Source organism: Ornithodoros turicata, unplaced genomic scaffold (genome assembly GCF_037126465.1).
Source record: "Ornithodoros turicata isolate Travis unplaced genomic scaffold, ASM3712646v1 Chromosome13, whole genome shotgun sequence".
NCBI lineage: Eukaryota > Metazoa > Arthropoda > Arachnida > Ixodida > Argasidae > Ornithodoros > Ornithodoros turicata.
The window spans coordinates 2,944,229-2,967,298 of record NW_026999307.1 but is presented as its reverse complement, the minus strand read 5'-3'; the positions used below and the strand labels follow the sequence as shown (position 1 = coordinate 2,967,298).

At 44.5% G+C, this 23,070-nt stretch overlaps 2 protein-coding genes across 13 annotated transcripts in view; both read left to right on the top strand.

The window, feature by feature from the left end:
* The window catches only part of LOC135372181 (uncharacterized), a 51,457-nt gene extending 37,616 nt beyond the window's left edge, over window positions 1–13,841 (top strand). For 4 of the 12 annotated variants that reach the window (XM_064605873.1, XM_064605872.1, XM_064605869.1 and 1 more), the window contains 7 exons: window positions 13,029–13,055; window positions 13,112–13,144; window positions 13,200–13,223; window positions 13,292–13,324; window positions 13,378–13,401; window positions 13,498–13,601; window positions 13,657–13,745. In XM_064605873.1, the coding sequence (XP_064461943.1) occupies window positions 13,029–13,055; window positions 13,112–13,144; window positions 13,200–13,223; window positions 13,292–13,324; window positions 13,378–13,401; window positions 13,498–13,601; window positions 13,657–13,681 (270 nt within the window). In that variant the 3' untranslated portion in view covers window positions 13,682–13,745. Of the gene's footprint in view, window positions 1–12,866; window positions 12,932–13,028; window positions 13,056–13,111; window positions 13,228–13,291; window positions 13,325–13,377; window positions 13,402–13,497 lie in introns of those variants that run through there. The other 8 variants (XR_010415856.1, XR_010415855.1, XR_010415857.1 and 5 more) reach the window with 6 other exon arrangements.
* Window positions 13,842–20,997: 7,156 nt separating this feature from the next.
* On the top strand, window positions 20,998–22,341 carry LOC135372070 (uncharacterized protein K02A2.6-like). The gene has a single exon (XM_064605793.1). It carries the CDS (start codon window positions 20,998–21,000, stop codon window positions 22,339–22,341), a length of 1,344 nt encoding a protein of 447 aa, XP_064461863.1.
* The last annotated feature ends 729 nt before the right edge of the window (window positions 22,342–23,070 follow it).

Here is a 23,070-nt window from a genome sequence, read left to right as displayed (position 1 = left end):
AGTAAGGGGTTGTTTAATTCACCGAAATTGCCGGTTTGAGTGGCATCAATTGGAGTATCTGATTTAAACAATCCATCCCTCAGTAACACATCAAAATCCAATTCCCAGTCTAGAGGATTAGCTTCGACACCTCTATCAATTTGCAAAGCTTGCTCCCTCTCCTCGATATGACCTATTAATTGTTCAATATTATCATAACGGCAAGCTCCGCAGTGAGAAACAAAAAGTAAAAAAGAATAATCTCTGTTATAATACGTGAAGATAAATCAGTAGAACACTCACTCTCTGTAGGTCTGTGAAGACTTGAGCAGGCGTAGTTGACTTATGAATGAGGTGAAAGCCTAGCAAGGACTTGAGCAGCAGGAGGCAGCACACCAAACAAAATTGTGTTCAGAAAATGAAACAAGCACTGCAGCAAAGGCAACAGAACTTGGTGTAGAAGCATTGCATGCCATGGTCCAATTTATGTGAGGAGAAAGGTTGAGGGTGGGCTCTAGAAATCTGTATGTATCAAAACCCATTCTTTGTAGTAAACAACCAGTTGCCCATACCAGGAAAACCCAACCAATAAGAAAAGTGTGCACTCTTTCCACTGCAATCCTTTTGAACATCCCCATCACAGTCGACGATAGACATGAAGAACTATGCCGTCTCTGCTGGATGATTGTATTGATTGTATGCACTGTGCAGATTGAATGATAATATAATCTGGAGTAGATGTAATAATATAGTAGATATAATCTGGAGATATATGCATGTACTGTGTGCAACCTGCTTGTTTTGGCCTTCGTTTAAGTAGCCCTTGCGCCAAAAAACCTCAAACTACATACATACATGGCCTTCATTGCTTATACGCCAAGAAAACCTGAGTCATCTTCAAAAACAACCTGCTTGTGTGGTGAAGTGCTGCACGTGCCGCAGGGTATGTCTGCGGATAATTTTGACCACCTGGGTCTTGCAAGAAATGTTTACCGCCCCCACACTGCTACCGTGCTCGGCCTCGAAGGAGCCCACGATCTTGGGCTCAGCAAGCCAACACGTTAACAGCTGAGGTACGAAGACCGGCAGTTGTTGAAATGCGAATGCCGCTCGTCTTCCAAATGGTATGCAGAAAGCGAAGATAAGAGCGCAGTGCCGCGAGTCACGCTCTCCACGCTGAACAGGTGTAAGCCTTGAGCGCTGCAGCAAGATGTATTTTGAATATCCGCTTCTAATGCTTCGCACAGTGGAGCAGCCAGGGTGGTGCTGAACACCACATCCCACGGAATCATCGATAACATATTATACTGTGAGCGAAATTATCGCGAAAGGGAAAGCATTCCAGAAGCCAACAAAACCTTATATATAAAAAAAGAGAGGAAAAGAACGTGAAAGCTCCCCCACTTGGTCATTTGTGGAAATTTGGAAATGGAAAAATGGAAATTTGTGTTGTGTCTCACCTGCTCAGTTCGGCAGTGCATGTTCCACTGCTGATAGTAGAAAGTCGATTTTGTTTCACCAGAGGTGCGGCAAATAATGAGGGCAGCTCCGGCATAGAATCAGTCTGTAGTGATACTTGTAGAGGACAAAGCCAATGCTGATCCATGGGCTCGAGCCTCATGTTTGTGATCTAGTAAGTTTTGGGCTGAGGCCTCAGCTGCCCTTGCGCCATTAAACTCTGCGTCATCATCATCATCATCATCATCATCAATTTTGGGCTGTCCAACTGGTTTTGTTGACGACGCCACTGCATCAACCATTCCTCGAAGTGGTGACCCGAACATAAGGAAGGGTTGATGCAGCTGCCCTTATTTTTTACCGCACGTCTGGTGAGACAAAATCAAGCTTCCACTATTAGCAGTGGAACATGCACTGCTGAACTGAGCAGGCGAGAGACAACACGTGAGACACTACGCAATTTTCATATTTCCAGTCAAGCTGGTGGATGCACATTAAATCATGAGGCCCCAGGGAGCATTTTCACTGGCCCCCGTGAAGTAAATCCTTCTTTACTTCCCTGTACAAAATCACTGTTTTGTACAAATGTTTTCATAGCACATATGAGCATGTAAGATGATGTTGTTCCAGCCTCAGAACATCAGTTTCTCTCTTGTTCTCACATATGAGCAGTTGTAACAGCTTTATAGTAACAATCGAGTGAGTTAAAACAAGAATTTGACTTGTTACAGTCCACAAGATTTGTGCTCTAGCGCTGGTAGTTCTATATCCACATCAGACAAATACGGAGACCTGCCACATTGGGGAAAACGGAATTAGGGAGGTATCAAAACTTTGTGGTGGGGGTTTGTGTGAGAAATGAGACATAGTATTTTCTGGTTGGTAAGCATGATTTTGATATTCTTTGATTTTCCCATTGAAATACAGTTGGCTTAACTCCAGCAGAACAGCCAGTGTTTTCCTTTTTAATTCCTAGAAGTTTGTGTGCATCAGCCTCTAACCGGCCACTAAGTGGAATAAATTTTGGCCATGTCACTAAACTATTGCTGCCTTCAAAGGGCAACATAGAAGTTACCCACATGACCCAAGCGTACATGCACTTTTTGCAAGGCGCGCTAGCTGATGCACGTTAAATCATGCAACATTCTCTCCGTACAGCCTTGGAGTGTCACTGGCAAAGGTTTTGAGACATTCAGCTGTTGTAATGTCTGCCTTTGTTTTGTAGAGGCAAGGTCGATCCTTGTGATGGCAATGCAGCATGCATAAGAAACGTTACTGGTAGGATGTCATTCAGTTTCGGCAGCATAAAATATAAAATCCAGTTTTTGCATTCTGTTGCCTTCGAGAATGACTTTACTTGCCATAGAATGCCATTTGGAGTGATGTGGCAGCTGCAGATAATTTGGGACTTGGGAGGAACTTGTGCGACTGTCACCTGCCTGTACTGATGGTTAATTACGCCCTTCCACCACCAAGGCAGCCGTGCGTGTCTTCGAAGTAAAAAATAGTGACACTCTACCCAAATGTGGTGAGGTACGCATACAACTGGATCTCTGTACGCAATAAGGGGATAGGTCGACAAATCCAAAACCGAGAAAAGGGCCCTGACCTGATTGTGCGTTCCATTGACACACATGCATTTCCCGTTTCTTACCATCCTGCAGCGGACCAATAAATTGGAATAGGGTCATAAATTTGCTTTGGCAGGTGCATACTGGTATGCAGATGTCATTGCAGCAAAAATAGTAAAAAGGAGATAAGTTGACTTATCCCGGCCCTTATTGCATACTGTTAGGCTGAAGACGTGAGAAAAGACGGTATCTGCCGTTTACGGAGGAGGTTATATAAAGCCGTTACAGGCGCCACAGCTTCGTATTCCGACACTGGGGCCTCATACACGGGAGTGGTGCGCACCACATCGGCGTAGGTGCAGTATGTCTGCGGGAGAAGGGTCGTATGTGGGCGAGTGTGTGTATCGCCTCCGCATTGGCAGATAACGACATCAGGCTCTGCGTTTGCGGTACTGGTGTTGCACTCGCACGGAACGCTGCGGAAACTTCCTGTTGGACAAGCGCGAGCAGGCTGTCGGACGAGGGTGGACGGCGTTGACACGTTGAGCTCAGTAGTGTGATTTCTTCCTGCACGACCTGTCGAATGAGTGCACGAAGGGCATCAGCATGTGAAGTATCGAGAGGAATGGCCGGAGTAAATGGTAGCGACGGGGGAGAAACTCTGAGAGTTTTCGCCTCTTGCAGTTGTTGACATGCGGCAACAACGTCCTCGACAGTAGAAGGCTCTCTAAGCACAAGCAGATGAAACGCATCAGGTGCAATACCTTTCATGATATGTTTTATCTTCACCGCTTCTGACATGGTCGTATCTGCACGGTTGCACAAATAAAGGACATCCTCGATGTACGATGTGAACGTTTCATCCACCAACTGAATCCTCTGGGACAACTTCCGTTCGGCGTCAGATTTTCGGAGCGCTGTTTGTCCGAAGAGGTCAACAGCACGGGAGCGGAATACAGGCCATGATCCAATTTCGGTTTCATGATTGACAAACCAGGCCTTGTGGCAAGGTCTGTCAGGTAGAACGCTACGTTGTTGAGTTTCAAGGTGTCACCCCAAGCATTAAATTTGCTCACCCATTCGTACGCAGCCAACCAGTCGTCAATGTCTGGTGAACCTGTACCAGAAAATATGGGTGGGTCCCGCTGACGTGCTGCGGGGGCTTGAGGAGGGCCAGCCTGGGTTGAAGGGGCGTCGCCGGTGGCTATGTTGGGGGAAGCCATGGACGGAATCGAACGTCCTGAGCGCAGCTCCAGAGCAAAAACTGAAAACTGCGACGGTAAATTGATGAGGTCCGGAGATCGTGAAGTCGCACCTCCACCAAATGTTAGGCTGAAGACAAGAGGAAAGACGGATGTGTAGAGACTTTAATGTTTGGGCACGGAATTCGAGCGGGCGCGGGGAATGACGTAGAAGATGATCATGAACGTGACGATGATTCTTCCTCACAATACAGAGGCACAATTACAAGCAAGTATTTATCATTGCACCAGTGAACATAATGGAAACGCATGAGGCATATGGCATACCCCCACTGTTTACCTTACGCCGCCAGCACGTGGAGCAATTGGGCCCGTCGAATCTGAGCAAGGCATGCTGGCAGGTGAATCATTTAATGCACTCACCCACTACTTGCGAAGTGTATACATACGCTGCCACCTTGGCTGTTATAAGTGGATTTTCTGGGCACTTTTGGGCACTGGAATCAAACAGTTGTTCGATAATAGGTCATGGGACTAGTACACATTGAATTCAGCCATGAGTGCAAGGCATAACCAAAACGTGATCTAAATGAATTTGTGCTTTGAGTTTTTGTGCGATCAAGCTTGTTACTTGGCCTAGAATGGTGGCAGCTGCCTTACAGTTGGAAGGCATGGCTGGCAGGCTTGAGTCGTGCAAAACTATTCTGTACGCTGTTTACTAATGTTGAACATTTGACGGGTAACAGCGTTGCCCATAGCTCTCTTCAGCACTATAATTGGTATTCAGTTAGCCTGCCCAGAGCCACAGTTGTCATGTTCGACACTGTAATTTCCTTTAATGCAACATAGAAACAACATGAGTACTGCAGAAGACTGCACCCTTATCAGAAGGAACAAAAGGGCACATTGCAGACACTTCTCAGTTTCGGCTATGTTGGAGGATAGTGGCACAGTTTAATTCAAATTATGTCTGTTAGGTGAAGCCACTCCACGAAATCAATGCATCTTTACATGTGCTCCAGTCACTGCAGGGGAGAAAACAGTGAACTGCCATACGCACTGTAGCGTGCCAGAAATTTGTTTTGCAATTTGTTGATGTGGACTGCAAACCACCTAACATAAGAAGCCATTACTTGTATGGGCTTCCAATGGGGACATGCCCTGTTTCAAGGAGGCCCTTGTCACCATAGTAGTATGTAGGGGTTGGGAGAAAAAACCCATGAGAAACTACGGCACCCCCGCCACCATCGAATCTGGTTCGTTCGCGTATTTTTCCCCGCGCGGCGCGTGTGTGCGAGGGTTGTCCGCGCGCTTATAACATGCATAGACATGCAAAGAAAGGTCGTACACAACAAGTACAAGTTGAAATATATTTATTAATGCCAATTGTAATGCAAATCAAGTTGAAATATATTTATTAAAGCCAATTGTGCTGGGAATTGTGCCAATTGTGATGCCAGTCAGGTGAAGGAGGAAAACCTAGCTGAAAAACCTTCACGACCTGTAACAGAAGAAACGCAAGACAGTACATGTAAAGAATATATACTTTTATTAATCTATTCTCCAAATATTTCTTTCAATGTGTCCTCAATAACATTTTTAATTCGTCTTTCATTTCGGACCCTGAAAGAAAACACAAAATTAACATCGTCACATTCCTTACCACACGATACCTCACGTTGGGCACAACACTGACCTGAAAAGGCGGTTATTGTTATTATATGAAACGGCACTTGCATTTCAATAATACATACAGTTCACTGGATCCAACGTTGGGTATTCTGAAAAGATAGTCACATTATCAACATCCATACTCATTTTATAATAATACATACATTCAGGTGTCGGACTCCAATGATCTGAAAGAGAATCACATTTATTATTGTAATCGTGTCCTATAACTTTTACTCACATTCAGGGGCTGGCTGCGGTACAGGTGTGTAAGCTGAAAAATATATGATCAATTAATAATAACTAAACATACACAACTATATTCCAATAATACATACATAACGGGGGAGGCGACTCTGGAGCCGAAACAAGAAATCAGATTTTAACACTTTTTTCATATTCATTATATTTCCTTACTCTCTTCAAATGCACAGCTCGATGCTTCTATCATTCAATTGAGATAGGAAATCATAATAGCTTCCTCTGCATAGGTCATTGTCCCAATCGTATGAGAGTTGTTCTCGATGTCCATCAATTGTTTGTGTTATTGAACTCGCATTGAAATGCTCAAAATTGAATGTACTATGAATTGAATGCGCTACAAAATTGAATGTATTGTAATGACAATACTGCATTGTGTATCTTGATTTGATGTTGATGCGTTTTTCCTGGAGCATTCAATAAGCGATGAATGTCGCTGGCGTGCACAGCAGACGCCCTAACATCCAATCCCGGTAATAATAGCTTAATTTGATCTGTCAAATCTGTATTAACACGCATGACAACTTCAAATAGTTTGTGAAGAAGTAAGAGCGCAGTGCGGCAGTGTGAAACAACAGGTTTACTGTGGGAGCGAACAGCAAAGGTAGAATGAGTGCACGAGAAACAGTGCTCATGCGCCACAAGGCTGTTGTCGCCCTCTTCTAACATGCTCGTTGCAGTGCAACTTTCGTTAAGGGACAAGTCTCGAAACCAGTGATCACCTTGGTTCCATCAGAATCAACTCTGTAACGTACAGAGTCTTCGGTGAAGTAAACGGGGGCGGGGGAAGCCTCAACACTTATGTCAACGGAAGCCGAAGCAGGAGGAGAGGCGCCCTTTCGGGCGTCTCACTGGTTGAGTAAGATCCCATCTTACATGCGCGTCGTTCTGAGGAGAACGGTTTAGAAGAAGAGGGTGCGGATATCTAACACTTCAAAGCGGCCTAATAGGTAGAGGAAGGAAGCGATAACAACACAGGAGTAAGATGACGACGGCTGACGCAGCGGTAGTTCAATTAGCAAAAACTGAGGAAGATAAGCAGGGAACAGTGCTTCTGAACAGGGTGCCCTGGGCCCATAACCTGAAGAAGTAAGAGCACAGTGCGGCAGTGCGAAACAACAGGTTTACTGTGGGAGCGAACAGCAAAGGTAGAATGAGTGCGCGAGAAACAGTGCTCATGCATCACAAGGCTGTTGTCGCCCTCTTCTAACAGTTTGCTACCCCTTGTTCTAGAAATGAGTGCTTTAGCAACATTCGAATTTGGATCATTTGCAGCATGTTCACCTGAATCATAAATATACATACCACAATCATCTACTGTTTTCTGAAGATGCGTGTTGGTGTGGAGCAAAGTATCAAGCATACATCGGTAGGAATTGAGACAATTTGATGATACTAATCACTGATTGATATACGCATTAATATACTTAAACATTGCAGCTCCCAAGTTATTCAGTTGGGATACAACATCGTCGACTACACCATCCGCCGTTCTTGTATACGGATCACTCCCATCGCTTCTCAATATCTGCATAGTTAGTTTCATGTACATACTAGAAACATCAAGATAGAGATCAGATAAGTTGCTTATATTCCATTCAATCGGAGATTCACCGCCTGTAATTGTTGATACAGGGTAGGACAATTGTTTCTCGCACTATTCTATAGAAATTTGAGTGGGCGGGATTTGAAAAAGCTCACACTCCCCCTTCAAAACCAATTCAGACTGGGTGTGGACTACGTTGACCAGTGACATGTTTGGACTGAATACAGATATAACCCTCCCCCTTGTTTTATTTTTCAGACTTGACAGACCATTTACCTGTCGCCACTTATTTCCACTTTTCTCTCCCCCCCCCCCCCCCCCCCCCCCGCCTCCGCCTCTTCTTTCAAGGTGGAAGACTATGTGTCGCGACCTCCGACGCCTTAATCGCTGTTTCTAATAGTTTCCTTCAAATTGGACAACCCCGTGTCGCGACCTCCGGCGCCGATGCCCTGCTTCTAATGGCTTTTTTTTTTTTTTTTCAAAGTGGACGGTCCTGTGTCGCGAACGCTTTCACTTAATCGGTTATTTTCCATTTTGTCGACTCCTTTTTCTATTCAATCAGACAGACGGACACCTGCGTTGACGAAAATATTTATACCTCACTCCAATTGGGTTGCTTGTCAAAGACGTCTTTTCTTCTTTTCCTCCGTCTGCCACCGCCGCCAGCAAAATCTTTTAAGACTTGCACCATAAGCTCGGATGCACTGCTTCTAATGGCTTCTTTCAAATGTTGTCCATCTGATAGTTTTTGAGCCAGGTTTTTTGCTTCATTCATCGTGGTCTTAGTAACGTATGGATGTGCTCGTCACAGGAGTGGTAAAGCGAACTTGCGTAATGATTTAAAGAATCCACTACCCCTCTGAAACATTTGTCGCGAGTACGGTGTAAGGTGGCCAAGTCCATGACAGTAGTGGATTTCCGGGATTTCTTTAAGAAACATGTCTGCAGTGTCGAGCTAGAGCTGTTTTGCCTGGACCTTTGAAGTAGAGAGGTTGACCAGAGTCGTCACACAACTTAATTGAAATGAAATTTGTTTCATTATGCAATAGCTTAAAATATTGCATGTTTTGGAAAGCGTAATGAATGATATTGTCTTCCTTTGCAGAGTATGGGACTAATTTTATTATGGGAAACTTCTTTGCACCCAAGTGCGATGATTCGCAATAATGTCACAAACTATAAAATGATGGAATAATGGTGTAAGTCTGAGGCGCATGTTTCCACTTGTACTGCTTGCAAAAGTTGTAAGTGGTGCAAAACCCAACATATTAGAGAGGTATTCTGATAGATGAATGATAACACCATCAATTGGGTTGATAGTGCAGAGCTTTGTGTCATTACTATATGGGAGTAGAGCTTTGCCCTCTAATTGATTATTGATTGTATGTAGCAGTAATTTCGGAGTTTCATAATGATCTGGTGGAATAGTTATTCTTTTTGTAACAAGTACTTCTTTCTCTATAATTAAGGTTCGTGGTTTTCGGCATTTTCCGAAAAATGCCGGAAAACACCCCCCGAATGATTTTTTTCAGATTCGGAATATTCCGAAAAAATCCGAATTTCTCGTATCCTGACAGCTGCCATTCCTGGAACCGTAAAGGGAAATCCCCTTGGAATCTCCTTTTGTCGACTATTTCTCGAGCGTTATCTTCGGGCTGTGCTCTTGTTTCGTTGTGCTTAAGCGCTTATTGGAGGACGACCTCAGCTCTGTTGTGCGATCGGTGACCGCATTTTGGCAGCACACGCACTTAGTGACACACCTATTCTTAGTGAACTTACTATTCAGAACCTTTGTGGTCTGCTGAGCGCGTGTTCTCTAAACTACGTATAATTAATCGCAAGGAGCGAGCCGCTATGACAGGTGCGAGCATGATGATGCACGGTTGCATCTATTACAACAAGAGGTAGTCTACTTGTTTGCTAGTTTGGCACAGGCAATAAAAGACATTGTTAATGAAGCCATGAATCGATTCACTTGTTCGAATTCGAATTGTTACTTCTCGCGCAAAAAATGCTTTCCTTCATGTGAAATAAATAGATGCCGTATTCGGGCATTTATTTTTTGGGCGGAATATAGATGCCGAAAAAATCCGATTTATAGTCCCCCATATAAATGCCGATAAACACCCCCCGAATTGGGTTGAAAATAAATGCCGAAAACCACAAACCCTATCTATAATCAAGTCATAAGTGCGTTCAAATGGATCTCCATAGTACAGTCGACCCGCGTTTATCCGGACGCCGCCGTTTCCTGCAAAAATGTCCGGATAGCGGGGGATCCGGATAAGTGAAACTCAAAAACTGAAAGATTAGAACTGATAAAAAAAAGCACATCTTTATTTCTCACTACACAGAAAAGTATCCATCTTCATCTGTTTCATCCTAATGGACGCATTCAGTTCTTGCAAACCTTTGCTCAAGGCATTAACTTGCACAATATTGTTCTGTTGCTCAAAAAACGCTAATGCGGTCCTGAGTGCCGCGCGCGCACTTTCTACGGTCACAGCAGGCGCATCATCGCTGTCATCGTCAGATTCCCCTTGGGCACCCTCAGAAGCGACGACATTGACGATGTCGTCATCTGTAACAGCAGCGCAGGGGTCACTGTTGCGATCAGCGTCAATGTACTCCAAAACCGCGTCGTCGTCTGCTGTCATCCCACCGAGTTTCTGCATCAATGTGCGCAACTCAGCAAGGGAAATGTCCTCATCATCCAGTGGGTCAGCTATGGTTGGTTCCTCCAGGATTCCCGTGTGGTTCCAGCAGTTGATGACAGTCGGTTCCGAGACGCTGGACCAGGCAAGATGCACCATGCGGATCCCTTCGCGTAGGTTAACCGTCAATTCTGCCTCTCCTTCAGCAAGCTGAACAAAATGCGACACTAAATCTCTCCGGTACGCCGACTTGAATGAGCGGATTATCCCTGCATCCAGCGGTTGATGGTGGCTTGTCGTGTTCTTTGGCAGAAAACACAATTCCAAATTCGTAAGCTCCAGACCAACGGCACTGTGGCAAGTTGCGTTGTCGAGAACCAACACTGCACGTCGCTGACGGAGCCGGAGGTGCAGTCCAGCTTTTTGACCAACGTCTGGAACACTGCGGTGGTCATCCAAGCCTTCTTGTTGTGATAATAGTCACAGTAAATCGACGGGTCAAACGTCTTGCCGAAGCAGCGAGGACGCATCGACTTTGCAATAACGACCGGCCTCCTTTTATCGGTGCCCGATGCGTTGCATATCAGAGCGACTGTGATACGCTCCTTCGACTTCTTCTTTCCTGGCACCGTCTGAGTTGCTAGTGTTGAAGAGGGTCCCAACCTGAAGAACAGGCTCGTCTCATCCATGTTGTAGATGTCGTCACGGCCGAAACTGCTCAGGATACAACGCATCTTCTCTCTCCCTGACATCACAACAGCTTCATCCACAGAGCCACTTTCACCATGACTGGTATAGTGACGAATACCGTGACGACGTTTGAATCGGTACAGCCAGCCCTTCGAGTACTGAAAAGAGCCTGGTACACCTGAGAAAGCCGAAACTGCGAATTAAAATTTGCGGCACATACAAACCAAATAAAAGTCAAATGAAAGAAAACGACTTACCAAGCTTGACGCCAAAAACTTTCGCCTTTTCAACCAACATCATATCGTTGACCGGTATTCCACGCCCAGAAATGTCTCCGAACCATGCCATTAGCACCTCTTCAAGTTTGCCTTCTCGTCCTGCCCGCTCTCGAATGACGTTCGCATTTTCCTTCTCTGTCTGCAGCCACTTGTCCGAAGAACTCAGGATATCTGCCATGGTGGACTTGGGGATATCTAACCCGAGCGTCGTCTTGGCCCAGTCCTGCACATCTGGGATTTTCATGTGGGGGTAGTCTCTTTTCCACTTGCATATGGCAGCTTTACTGGCCATACTGACTCCAAAACGTCGACGCTTCGGAGTGCTGGGCAAACGCGTAGCGGACGACATTTTCCACATGTACGCACGGCCTCTTCTTCCGGTGTGAAATGACCGGGCTGCTCAATGGGTTACTTTTGGACAGTGAGAAAAATGGGAAGGGAAAAAATTCTTCACAACAATACTCTGCTAGATTGAGTGCAAAACGAGGCCACGACCAAGGTTCTCGACCTCGCTTGACCAGATTTAGGCAGAGTTTCTCTCCTGTACAATCACCGGATAAGGTGTGGAGAGCCTTAAGGATTAGTCACTTCGGCTTCCTGGAATTTTTGTCCGGATGACTGAAGCCTTTTGTTGGGTATTAGTCATTTTGGTTCCCTGAAAACTTCGTCCGGGTCCGGAAGCTGAAGTCCGGATAAACGAGGGCAAAATACATGGGAAGGAATCCGTCCCTGTATTTTTTGTCCGGATAGTGCGGGATCCGGACAAATGAAGTCCGGATAAACGCGGGTCGACTGTAGTAGGTTGTATCACCTTTTATATTAAAATTATTTAATCTGAGGAGATTCTTGAGCTGTTCTGGAATAGCAAAGAGACTGTGTGATGACTGTGACGATGTATAACTATTCTCTTACATATATATGTTACGAACTAGGAATGTTACGAACGGATGTTACGAACTAGGTAAGTTTTCCTGACATGGAAGGTCCACATATAATAATTCGTGCAAGCTGGATGAAAGAAAACGGTCTTACGTCGGACATTGTGTCGCAGAGGTGAAATGAAACTGATAATAAGATGTGTTGAAAACTAGATTTATTACCATCCAGTGCTTCCCCAGCCGTCGATTTGATAAAATTGACTTTTCGCAGACTCTCGTTTGGCCCTAAGGAGACGTTCGTGAGACAAAACGCACCTGATCACTTCAGCTTTTGCTTCATGAATTTCTTGTTTCAGACACCATTTCCTATCTTCCTCCTCAACTTCCTCCTCTTCACATTCCTTTCCGAAACAGCGACAAAAGAGTTTCCGCATAATTATTTTGGGCATGAGCTCCTGATCTGGGGAACGAATGGGAAAATGAGGAGGTGGGCTCGTCCGAAAGGTAATAAATGGGAAACAGTGGAGAGGAGGTTGTATGATAATGAGAATGCTGCACGTTTAAAAGTTTCTTTCTCACTTGACTGACTCATATTCCAAAAAATGTCTGACGATAGAGGTAAATTTTTTTTCTTTCACAATGTAGTTCCTTTTTCCTCATGACTGTTGTCTTTTTCAGTATTTACTCCAAGTCCTGCTCTATTTGAAGAATGTAAGAAATTCCAGAGTCGCCGCCGCCAATATGTGTGTATTATTGGAATTTAATTTGACGTTAATATATGAGTCCGACGACTTTGCTGGGTTGAATGATTAGTTAATATAATTGTTAGTATCTTTTCAGCTTACACACTGGTGTCCGACGATAGCAGTAAGTTTTTGATTCACAACGTAGTTCTGTTTTCTCATGAATATTGTCTTTTTCAGTATTTACCACAAGCCCCATTTCATTTGAAGAGAGTAAGGAAATATAATGAATATGAAAAAAGTGTTAAAATTTGATTTCTTGTTTCAGCTCCAGAGTCGCCTCCCCCGTTATGTATGTATGTATTATTGGAATATAGTTGTGTATGTTTAGTTATTCTTAATTGATAATATCTTTTTCAGCTTACACACCTGTACCGCAGCCAACCCCTGAATGTGAGTAAAAGTTATAGGACACGATTACAATAATAAATGCGATTCTCTTTCAGATCATTGGAGTCCGACACCTGAATGTATGTATTATTATAAAATGAGTGAATTGAACGATCCAGTGAATTGTATGTATTATTGAAATGAATAAGTTGATATTAATTTAGATTCACTTACAGATTACTGGAGTCCACCGCCACCACACTGTATGTATTATTGAAATGCAAGTGCGGTTTCAAATAATAACAATAACCGCTTTTTCAGGTCAGTGTTGTGCCCCAACGTGAGTTATCGTATGGTAAGAAATGTGACGATGTTAATTTTGTGTTTTCTTTCAGGGTCCGAAATGAAAGATTTAATTAAAAATGTTATTGAGGACACATTGAAAGAAATATTTGGAGAATAGATTAATAAAAGTATATATTCTTTACATGTACTGTCTTGCGTTTCTTCTGTTACAGGTCGTGAAGGTTTTTCAGCTAGGTTTTTCTCCTTCACCTGACTGGCATCACAGTTGGCACAATTCCCAGTACAATTGGCTTTAATAAATATATTTCAACTTGATTCGCATTACAATTGGCATTAATAAATATATTTCAACTTGTACTTTTTGTGTATGACCCTTCTTTGCATGTCTATGCATGTTATAAGCGCGCGGACAACCCTCGCGCACACGCGCCGCGCGGGGAAAAATAGTCGAACCAACCAGATTCGATGGTGGCGGGGGGCCCTAGTTTCTCATGGGTTTTCTCTCCCAACCCCTACATACTACTCACCATCCACCGCAGCAATGCTGTCAGGAGATGTAGCCAAAAGGAATGCTTGGGAGCCCATGTGGAGCCTGGTGTAATGTATGGCTTCAACTTGATATTGATATCATTTGTCTGTAGGCTTCCACAGCATTATATTCATTCTGCTGCTCATAAATAAGTTGTGTAGCTGCAAGTTGCTGTCAGTGAACAGGATGTCCCACGGCAATGACTCGGGATTGTGGCCGTTGACTGCACATCAAAAGCTTGACGCTGTTATGCATCCACTTCTCTCTCAGTGCGATCTTCTGTTCTCGGCCAGTCTTTTTGTTTTTCTTACTTCTACCCTCTCTTCTTTTGGCCATGTGTGGGTTACTTAGTTAGATGTAGCTGTTCAGTATTGCTCCGCTTTTAGCCTTTGTCACCCAACTCGATCGTCATGTAAATCTCTCATCGTGTATCATCTCATCAGCGAAGATATGACGGCTCAGTGCCGTCTAAAGAGGAGAAGCCAAGGGCTGATTTCCACGGATTTTCGGCAAAATACTTCGGCATTTGCCATTGCATTACGAGTGGGACTATGTGCTATACTGAGTAAAATGACCACGGGACGGGAAACCCATTTCCGCAAAGAAAACTTTAGGTTGCCATGGGAAATTTCGGAGTTCAATTCAAGAAATTAACTTTCCTTTTGTGGCAAAAGTTATTGGCAGAAAAAAGTCCCTTGACCGCATGTCTCTCCGGGGCCTACGTTTTTTACTATGAATTTCTATCATGGTTGGTGGACCACCTTGTGTGTGTATATACCGGGTGTTTCAGTTAAATCCCCGGGCTAAATAATTCGCGAACGCGTGAACCAATCGAAGAACTTTCTTTTTTACAAGTATCTATCTGATACCGCCTACAAGCTGCGCACCGTGTGAATGAGTGGGAGGCGCTCATTATTTAAATAAAAATTCAAATGAGTTTCATAAAAATCAAAACTTCTAAAGTAGGGCACTGTCGGCATTAAAATGGGTACTACCCCTTTTGGGATCTTCAGTGGACACCTTTTAGAGAAAAATCTGCCAACGAAGCGGTCGTTTGTTGCAGTAATTAGTTGATTTCGGTTTATATATTTTTGTCGCGGCTGGTCGCGGTAAAGCGCAAAAGGACGCTCTTTCACTCCCTTATCCACCAATGAATTACGTCCTTACATCAATGAATTACACCAATGAATTACGTCCTTTTGCGCTTCGCCGCGACCAGCCGCGACAAAAATACGTAAACCGAAACCAACTAATTACTGCAACAAATGACCCGCTTCGGTGGCAGATTTTTCTCTGAAAGGTGTCCACTGAAGGTCCCAAAAGGGGTAGTACCCATTTTAATGCCGACAGCGCCCTGCTTTAGAAGTTGTTTTTTCACGAAACTGATTTGAATTTTTATTTAAATAATGAGCGCTCCCCACTCACTCACACGGTGCGCAGCTTGTAGGTGGTATCGGACAGATACTTGTAAAAAAGAAAGTTCTTCGATTGGTGCACCCGTTCACGAATTATTTAGCCCGGGGATTTGACTGAAACACTCTATATATATATACGGGTGGTTCAGATAAGTTTCCGGCCCGACCAACTTTTAATAGTCATAGAGACGAAAGTGTATCACTTTTCAACATAGTCAGCCTTAACTTCGATGCACTTTTGACACCTTTCAACCAGCATTCTTATACCCAAGTTTTGTCCGCAAAATGCTGGAAAACTGCCTCTTGCACTTCACTATCGTTTTGAAATTTTTGTCCTCAGATCCCTCTTCAGGTTTGAGAACAGGAAGTAGTCACTCGGTGCCAAGTCTGGACTGCAGGGTGGGTGGTGGATTTCTTCGAAGCCGCACTCCTTCAGTGCAGCCTTGGCAACAGAAGCCACAGAACACACAGGGGCATTGTCCTGGAGCAACCGGATGTCATGTATCTGTTTTGTTGGGTGCATGTTACTGGCGCCCCCTATGCCGCTTGGTTGATGTTGGCGGTCGGGCCAGACTATCCCGTGTGTGACACACATTCATGCTGCTGCATGCCAGCATGTCGGTCGCTCGTCGTTGCACATCTGTGTGCACATGTTTTGTTGAACTTGTAGTTCGTACACAATTCATATAATAAACACATCAAGATGCCCCTTCATGCTGTGACGGTTGCCGCTTTGGACTATGACATGGTGTCAGAAGTGGGGTCGAGCGGTTGACAACGAGGATTGACTGTCAAGTAGGGTTGACAAGATGGCTACGTTCCTGAAGCAGGTACGCCCCACACAACCAAGGCACATCCTGAGGATGTCTATATGATGTCATCAACTGGACAATCAGATGTCGTAAGATATCCCGGATTGTCCTGATGACATACTATTGGACATCATTCGTACTTCGATTGCAACAGCCGGGGACTTGGTTTGGGCAATCCTGGTGGCGTCCTTTATGACATTTTCAGGATATTTTTCTAGGCATCTCAGGATGTTTTTCTGGACACTCCAGAACGTTAATGCAGTATGCCCCCCTGCCCCGTATGTTGTGTATACATCTTATAATGCAAGCTGTTCCATCACACAAGCCTGTTCACTGTGACAAAACATTTTATTGAATATTTTGTACTCCCACTCAAAAAACCCATCTGTATATCACCTGGCAATGAGCTAGCTAACAATGTATCAAGTTAACATGAGTTCTTGGAATGAGCAGCTGATGTAGGAACTAGTGTTTCATCTAAGTGGGTGAGTATCCTGAGTAACGAAGGCGGTTAATTAAGTTACCAGCACCATAAAGGGCATATAGATTCGAGCTAGCCCAGGCACTTTGGTACACCAAAAATGTGAAAATTGCTCGCATCCTAACATGAAGATATCGCAGGGTAGAGCTGACATGTAGTATAAACAGTAACTGCCACCAAGGAATATTGGAGGCATAGTTTAAGTAGGCAATTGTACTGAAACAGGTTTGCCACACAAACTTCCGCTTGCCCTTTTGAACAACCCAGCTGAACTCTGCAGCAACGCAGTTCGTCAGAAGGTAGTCGAGTATCTTTCGTGTAGATTGCTTTACTTCACTACCGCCAAGCTAATCAAGCTCTTGAACCTAAAAGCAGGAAATGTTCCAAAAGCTCATCACACTTACAGAAAAAGATTACCACTGACTTAACACAACACATAATTGAGACTTTTCCTCTCTTATGCGGAAGACTGTTGGTGTCCCTGCGGTCTGATGATGTTTCCTGCATATACTGTATCAACATGAGTAGAGCCTGAAAGGGTTTAACCAGCTAATTCCCCGAATCTACAATCCATATTGAAGGTTGCCTGTTTAGGGTGAAATTAGTTCTTTTACAAAGAAAATTGTCCTCACCGAAACTTACTGAAAAACAAACCGAAGAAAACGAACTGAAAAGATGCACACTAGCTTGTTTGGCAGCAAACGCAATTACATCACCATTTCTATGAAACCTGCACAGTTTGTTTGAGTAATAGAGTCAGATTTATCCTGAACTTTAGCATAAAGGAAGATTTCTACCCAGAATTCGCATGAATTTAGAGCATATGGTTATTTCTGCGATTTTTCACCCCCGAATTTGGAAAAAAATATTTCCCGAAACCTTCAGGCTCCAGACATAAGCTCACGTAATTATATGACGCCTAGTTTGATATGTTTCTGCATACGTAGTTAAACTGACTGATAGAAAGAGTTGACTAGTACCGCAATGCTTCTGTTCCAGGGATCACTAGAGCCGAACCGAAACCATGCGATGCAAATCAGTATTTTCTAAGTGTTTACACAGAACATAGGCATATCATGCATCATTGCATCAGGTAAACATGGCAAGATCACGTTGGTAATACTAGAGATTTTAAGAGCTTCGAGTGGAGCACGAGTACACATCATCAATGCAGTTCAGATAACTATAGATAAATATCTGGTCATCACTATACCAGCCGGTTCGGAACTTGCGACTTGTGTTCTACACACGCCGCTTCCCCTTTGCCGTAATAGAGGTTCTGCAAAGCTTCAGGAACAAAATGCACAAGGAAGCACCTCACTACACAGATGAAAAGACGTTCACATTTTTATACGTTCGGAAGAGTTGAAGGACAGGAGGAAACACAATTCACCAGGCTGCGTAGACGCTACGCCAACAGAAGTTTCCAAGTTCAAAACCGACTCCGAGTTGATGCCGATGCCGCTTGGTCGCATGTGACGATGAGAGCACTGTGGCTATAGTTAAGTTTCGGTTTGAAGGACCGGGAAAGCTCACGTCTCGCAACGTAACTAAAGCCAGGAACTATCGTATTGCACAATCAGTTTTTGCAATACTCAGGTATTTGGAGTTGTCTGCACAACTTTGTAAACTTTTGGTATATATTTATTTTATTATTTTACTTATTTGTTTTATTATTTAGTTAATTAATTTATGTTTTATTATTTTATTTATTTATTTTTATCTTTGAGCATGAATTATTTGCACACTTTGGACAATTTCCTAAATAGTGTGTTGAAGACACAGAAACCAAACAAAGGGCAATAACTGCAGTATTTGAATTCCCTCTAAGGTAGTGGGAAATTGAAGTGACTTGATATCCGCGCTCTCTAACCGCGCTGAAGAGTCTTATGACGTCTACTGTTTTGTCTCGTCACACACAATACGCCAAGAGTGAGTGACGGGAAATGCTTCAATCCCCGTGTAACTTCGACTTGTCTGCTCAGACGTTTTTGCACAAATCTTGCAGTGAAATTTGCCAAAGGACTGTGCAACCACAGTGGCACTTGACATTAACCATTTTAACATGCTGTTGTACATATCCTTTTGTGTTCTGTGCTGTTTGGGACGACACACAATTAGTGTGAAATCATTCATTAGTGAGATCAGATTGAGGCAAGACTCCATGCTTCATGCCAGTTAAGAATGAATCATCCATGAGATCCACAAAAAACATTAAATCAAGTAATCAGAAACAAAATGAGTCTTGGGCTAATTATTAAAATATTCGTGTAGCATGTCAATAGAGCTTAGCTGTTTTGCCTTTTTGCTATACAATACGTACATTGTATTATTAATGTGGCATGCAAGTCAGGAGAGAATTACACCCACCACATACTTTGGGAATTCATACCACATGATTTCAATCGCAACTTCTGGTTTGACATGAGACATGAGCCACAGGATGACTGCAGGATATCTACAGGATGTACGGTTTTATTGTCCCAACGGACATCGCAAATAGACATCCACAAGACATCCTATTTACGTCACATTCCGACAAAGATATTCTGACCATTTCAGGACGTCCTCAGGACATTGGTGGTTGTGTCCCTTTGAAACCACGTCGAACCCTGCTGAAGCATGGTCGGAGTGGCGCCGCGAGTACGAGACGTATGAACGTGCACTAAAATACCACAAGGAAGATGACGAAACACGGCTATCTCTTCTGCTTCATGTGGGAGGAAAAGAACTTAACAGTGTTTATCGCACGTTGGAGTTCCCAAATGAGGATACAACAGAGGCCGGTGGCAAAGCTCAAGAAAAGGCGAGGACGATGAAGAGCGTTTGGGACGCATTAGACAAGTACTTCAGGGCGTACAGGAATCTCACGCATGCGTCGTTCGTGTTTAATAACTTGTGTCAGAAGCCTGGACAGCCATTTGATCAATTCCTTCAGGAAGTCAAGCTGCAAGCGGAGCTTTGCGAGTTTGGGCCGGCGTACGAGCGCAATGTCAAGGACAGGGTGTCGGAGCGAACCGGAACCGAAAACCGAAAAAAACCGCTATTTTGGTGCGAACCGGAACGGAATCGAAACCGTATACGTTTTTTTCGCTCAGGAGGGAAACCGAAAAATATATTTAACGGTTTTCGGTCCAAGAAAAAACTTCGCCGGTTTGGACTACGGGTAGGCGAATGAAACAGACGTCGTGTGCTCTGAAGTCATGTCATGGATACTATACGAGGGTTACGGTTACGGTGGAACGTATGTCGGTATAGCATGACCCTTAGGCTGCCTTTGTAATGGACTTCGAGGTACACACAGACTTCGAGGTACATGTGACTCTCTAGCAATGTGCCGTAGTGTTCGTTTTCATTTGATCCCCCCAAACTCTCCTCAACTAAACAGCGACCCAAGGGGGCTGCATAACGGCTTCTTTATCGGTAATGTCGCGCAACGCGTCCCTTGTTTGAGAGCAGCTAAGTTGAATACATTTACGTATACGCGAGGGCAAGCCCGTGCAAAGTGGTAACTCTTTTGTGGACAGGACACGAAGAAAATGAAACGGAGCCGTCGAGCGCGTTTGTGAGTGAAGGTGTTCCTCGATTTGCGTCGTACTCGTGCGGTGGTGCTTGCTGGCTAGACATTAGCAACAGACATTCGGATGGGACGCAATCGCTCCAACCCAGCAAGAAAGTACTTTACGTATGACATCACGACAAACAAGTCCATTTGTAGCATGCGCTTCAAGAAAGGAGAGAGCCCATTTGAACAGACAGTAACCTACAGGAACCAGGAGCTACCAATTTCACAGCTGTCTATTAATATTAAATACCATGTATGCGGAATAAACAGGTTTAGATTTTGTAACTTTGATGATTATTATTTTTTTGTGGGGATGAATATTCCCAGCAGAAGCGGAACCGGTTAAAAACCGGTATTAACCGTTATTTTCTTGCTCCGGAGCAGAACCGGTACCGGATCGTTTATGATGTAACCGGAACGAAAACCGGAACGAAAAACGTTTCGGTTCGACACCCTGGTCAAGGACCGTCTTATTCTTGGCATAAAGGATAACGCCCTTCGAGAGCGTTTGCTACGTGATGCCGCCATTACACTACAAAGCGTCGTTCTTCAGTGCAAGAGCGCGGAACTTTCAAAGAGTCACTCTCAAGCAGTCACCGTCCAGGAGGGTCACGTTGATGAACTGTATATGACAGGTCAAAAGAAAGGAGTCTACAAACACTGGCGTGGAAGAGGCCTAGGCAGAGGACTAACTACGAAACCCCAGCAGGGCAACACAGAACCGTGTGGAAGGTGTGGCAGGACTCATCCCCCTCGCAACTGTCCAGCGTATGGGCAGCGTTGTGGAAAGTGTGGAAAATTGAACCACTTCGCGCAAGTCTGCAGAGCAGGACAACGTAACCCTAATCAAGTGAGGGCCTGTGTTCCAAACTGTCCCAACCGTGGTCATAACAAGCATGACTCTCAACTGCACGTTCTCACGGGTGATCATATGCAAGGGACATTGGGCGACTTCGTGTCCCTTGATGTCCTGACTGTTAACAGCCTTGAAGGGTCTGCATTCTGGACAGAAGACGTCAGAGTAGAAGGCCACCTTCTCAACTTCAAGCTTGACACAGGGTCCGAGGTGAATGTGATTTCAAAGGAGATTGTCCGAGCTTGGAATCCTAGACCTCTTGTCAGAAGGTCTCAACGCCGTGTCACAACGTATTCTGGGGAGCAGCTTCCTGTGGTCGGAGAGACAGTCTTGAGCTGCACTGCTAATGGACTTACGTGCCCTGTGACGTTTCTGGTCGTCGACTTGTCGTCGTCGCCCATACTGGGTCTTCAAGCATGTCAGATGTTCAACCTTCTCAAGAGAGTTTGCGAGGTTAAAGGTGAAGTGGCTCGACATGAGAGTATCAGGGAGACACCAGAGCAAGTTGTTGCAGAATATGAAGATGTTTTTCAAGGTGTTGGACGACTGCCAGGAACTCATAAGATCATACTAAAGGAAGATGTGGAGCCGTCTATTTCACCGCCCAGGAAAGTGCCTTTGGCCTTAGAGGAGAAGCTCAAGTTGGAGCTCGAGAGAATGGAACGAGACGGTGTCATTGCAAGAGTGACAGAGCCTACTGACTGGTGCAGTCCGCTTATAATTGTGCCGAAACCTAATGCAGACATTCGTGTATGTTTGGATCCTCGGAAGTTAAACGAGGCAATCAAGAGACCTCATTACCAGATCCCAACACAGGAAAGGCAGTTTGCAAGACTTCACGGGTCTACAGTATTTACGGTCATGGATGCATCACACGCCTTTCACCACCTGCAGCTGGATGAAGGAAGTTCTCGGTTATGTACGTTTGCTACGCCCTACGGTCGTTATCGCTTCTTGGTGATGCCCTATGGGTTGAACTGTGCCCCAGAAGCATTTCAGCAGTCTGTGGACCAACTGTTTGCTGAGCTTCCAGACGTTCACCCATATTTTGACGACATTCTGCTGGCGTCTCGAGACATGGGGGGAGCATTGCCAACAGCTTCGAAAGGTTCTTGAAGTGGCAAGGAAATCAAACCTGAAGCTTAATAAGGAAAAGCTACAGCTAGCAGTGCAAAGAGTTAAGTACCTTGGCCACGTGCTGACATCGCAAGGCGTGGAGCCTGATCCACAGAAGGTGAAGGCCATTACGGACTATCCTGTGCCGACAAGTAAGCAGCAGCTGCAACGGTTCATCGGAATGGTGACGTACCTCACTAAATTTGTTCCAAAAATGTCAGAAAGTACTCGTGTGCTAAGGCAGCTGCTACGGAAAGACGTTGAGTGGGTCTGGGATGAAAATTGTCAACAATGTTTTAAACACCTCAAGCAACTTCTGGTGACTGCTCCTGTGTTGTCATACTTCGACGTGAACTGTCCGGTGACACTGTCAGTGGATGCTAGCTCTTATGGATTGGGCGCTGTACTTCTTCAAAATGACCACGCTGTAGCCTATGCGTCAGTGTCGCTGACGGAGACACAACAACGATATTCACAGATAGAAAAAGAACTTTTGGCAGTCGTGTTTGCGGCGGAGCATTTTCACTATTTCACCTATGGTAGGGTTGTTGAAGTACAGACAGACCATAAGCCCCTAGTCGGACTCTCGCAAAAGCCTTTCGACTCCATATCACCGAGATTGCAACGACTGTTACTGAGACTGCAACATTATCAAGCGCAGCTTGTTTATGTTCCTGGAAAGGATCTTGCTGTTGCTGATGCGTTGTCGCGGGCACCACTGCAGGAAGT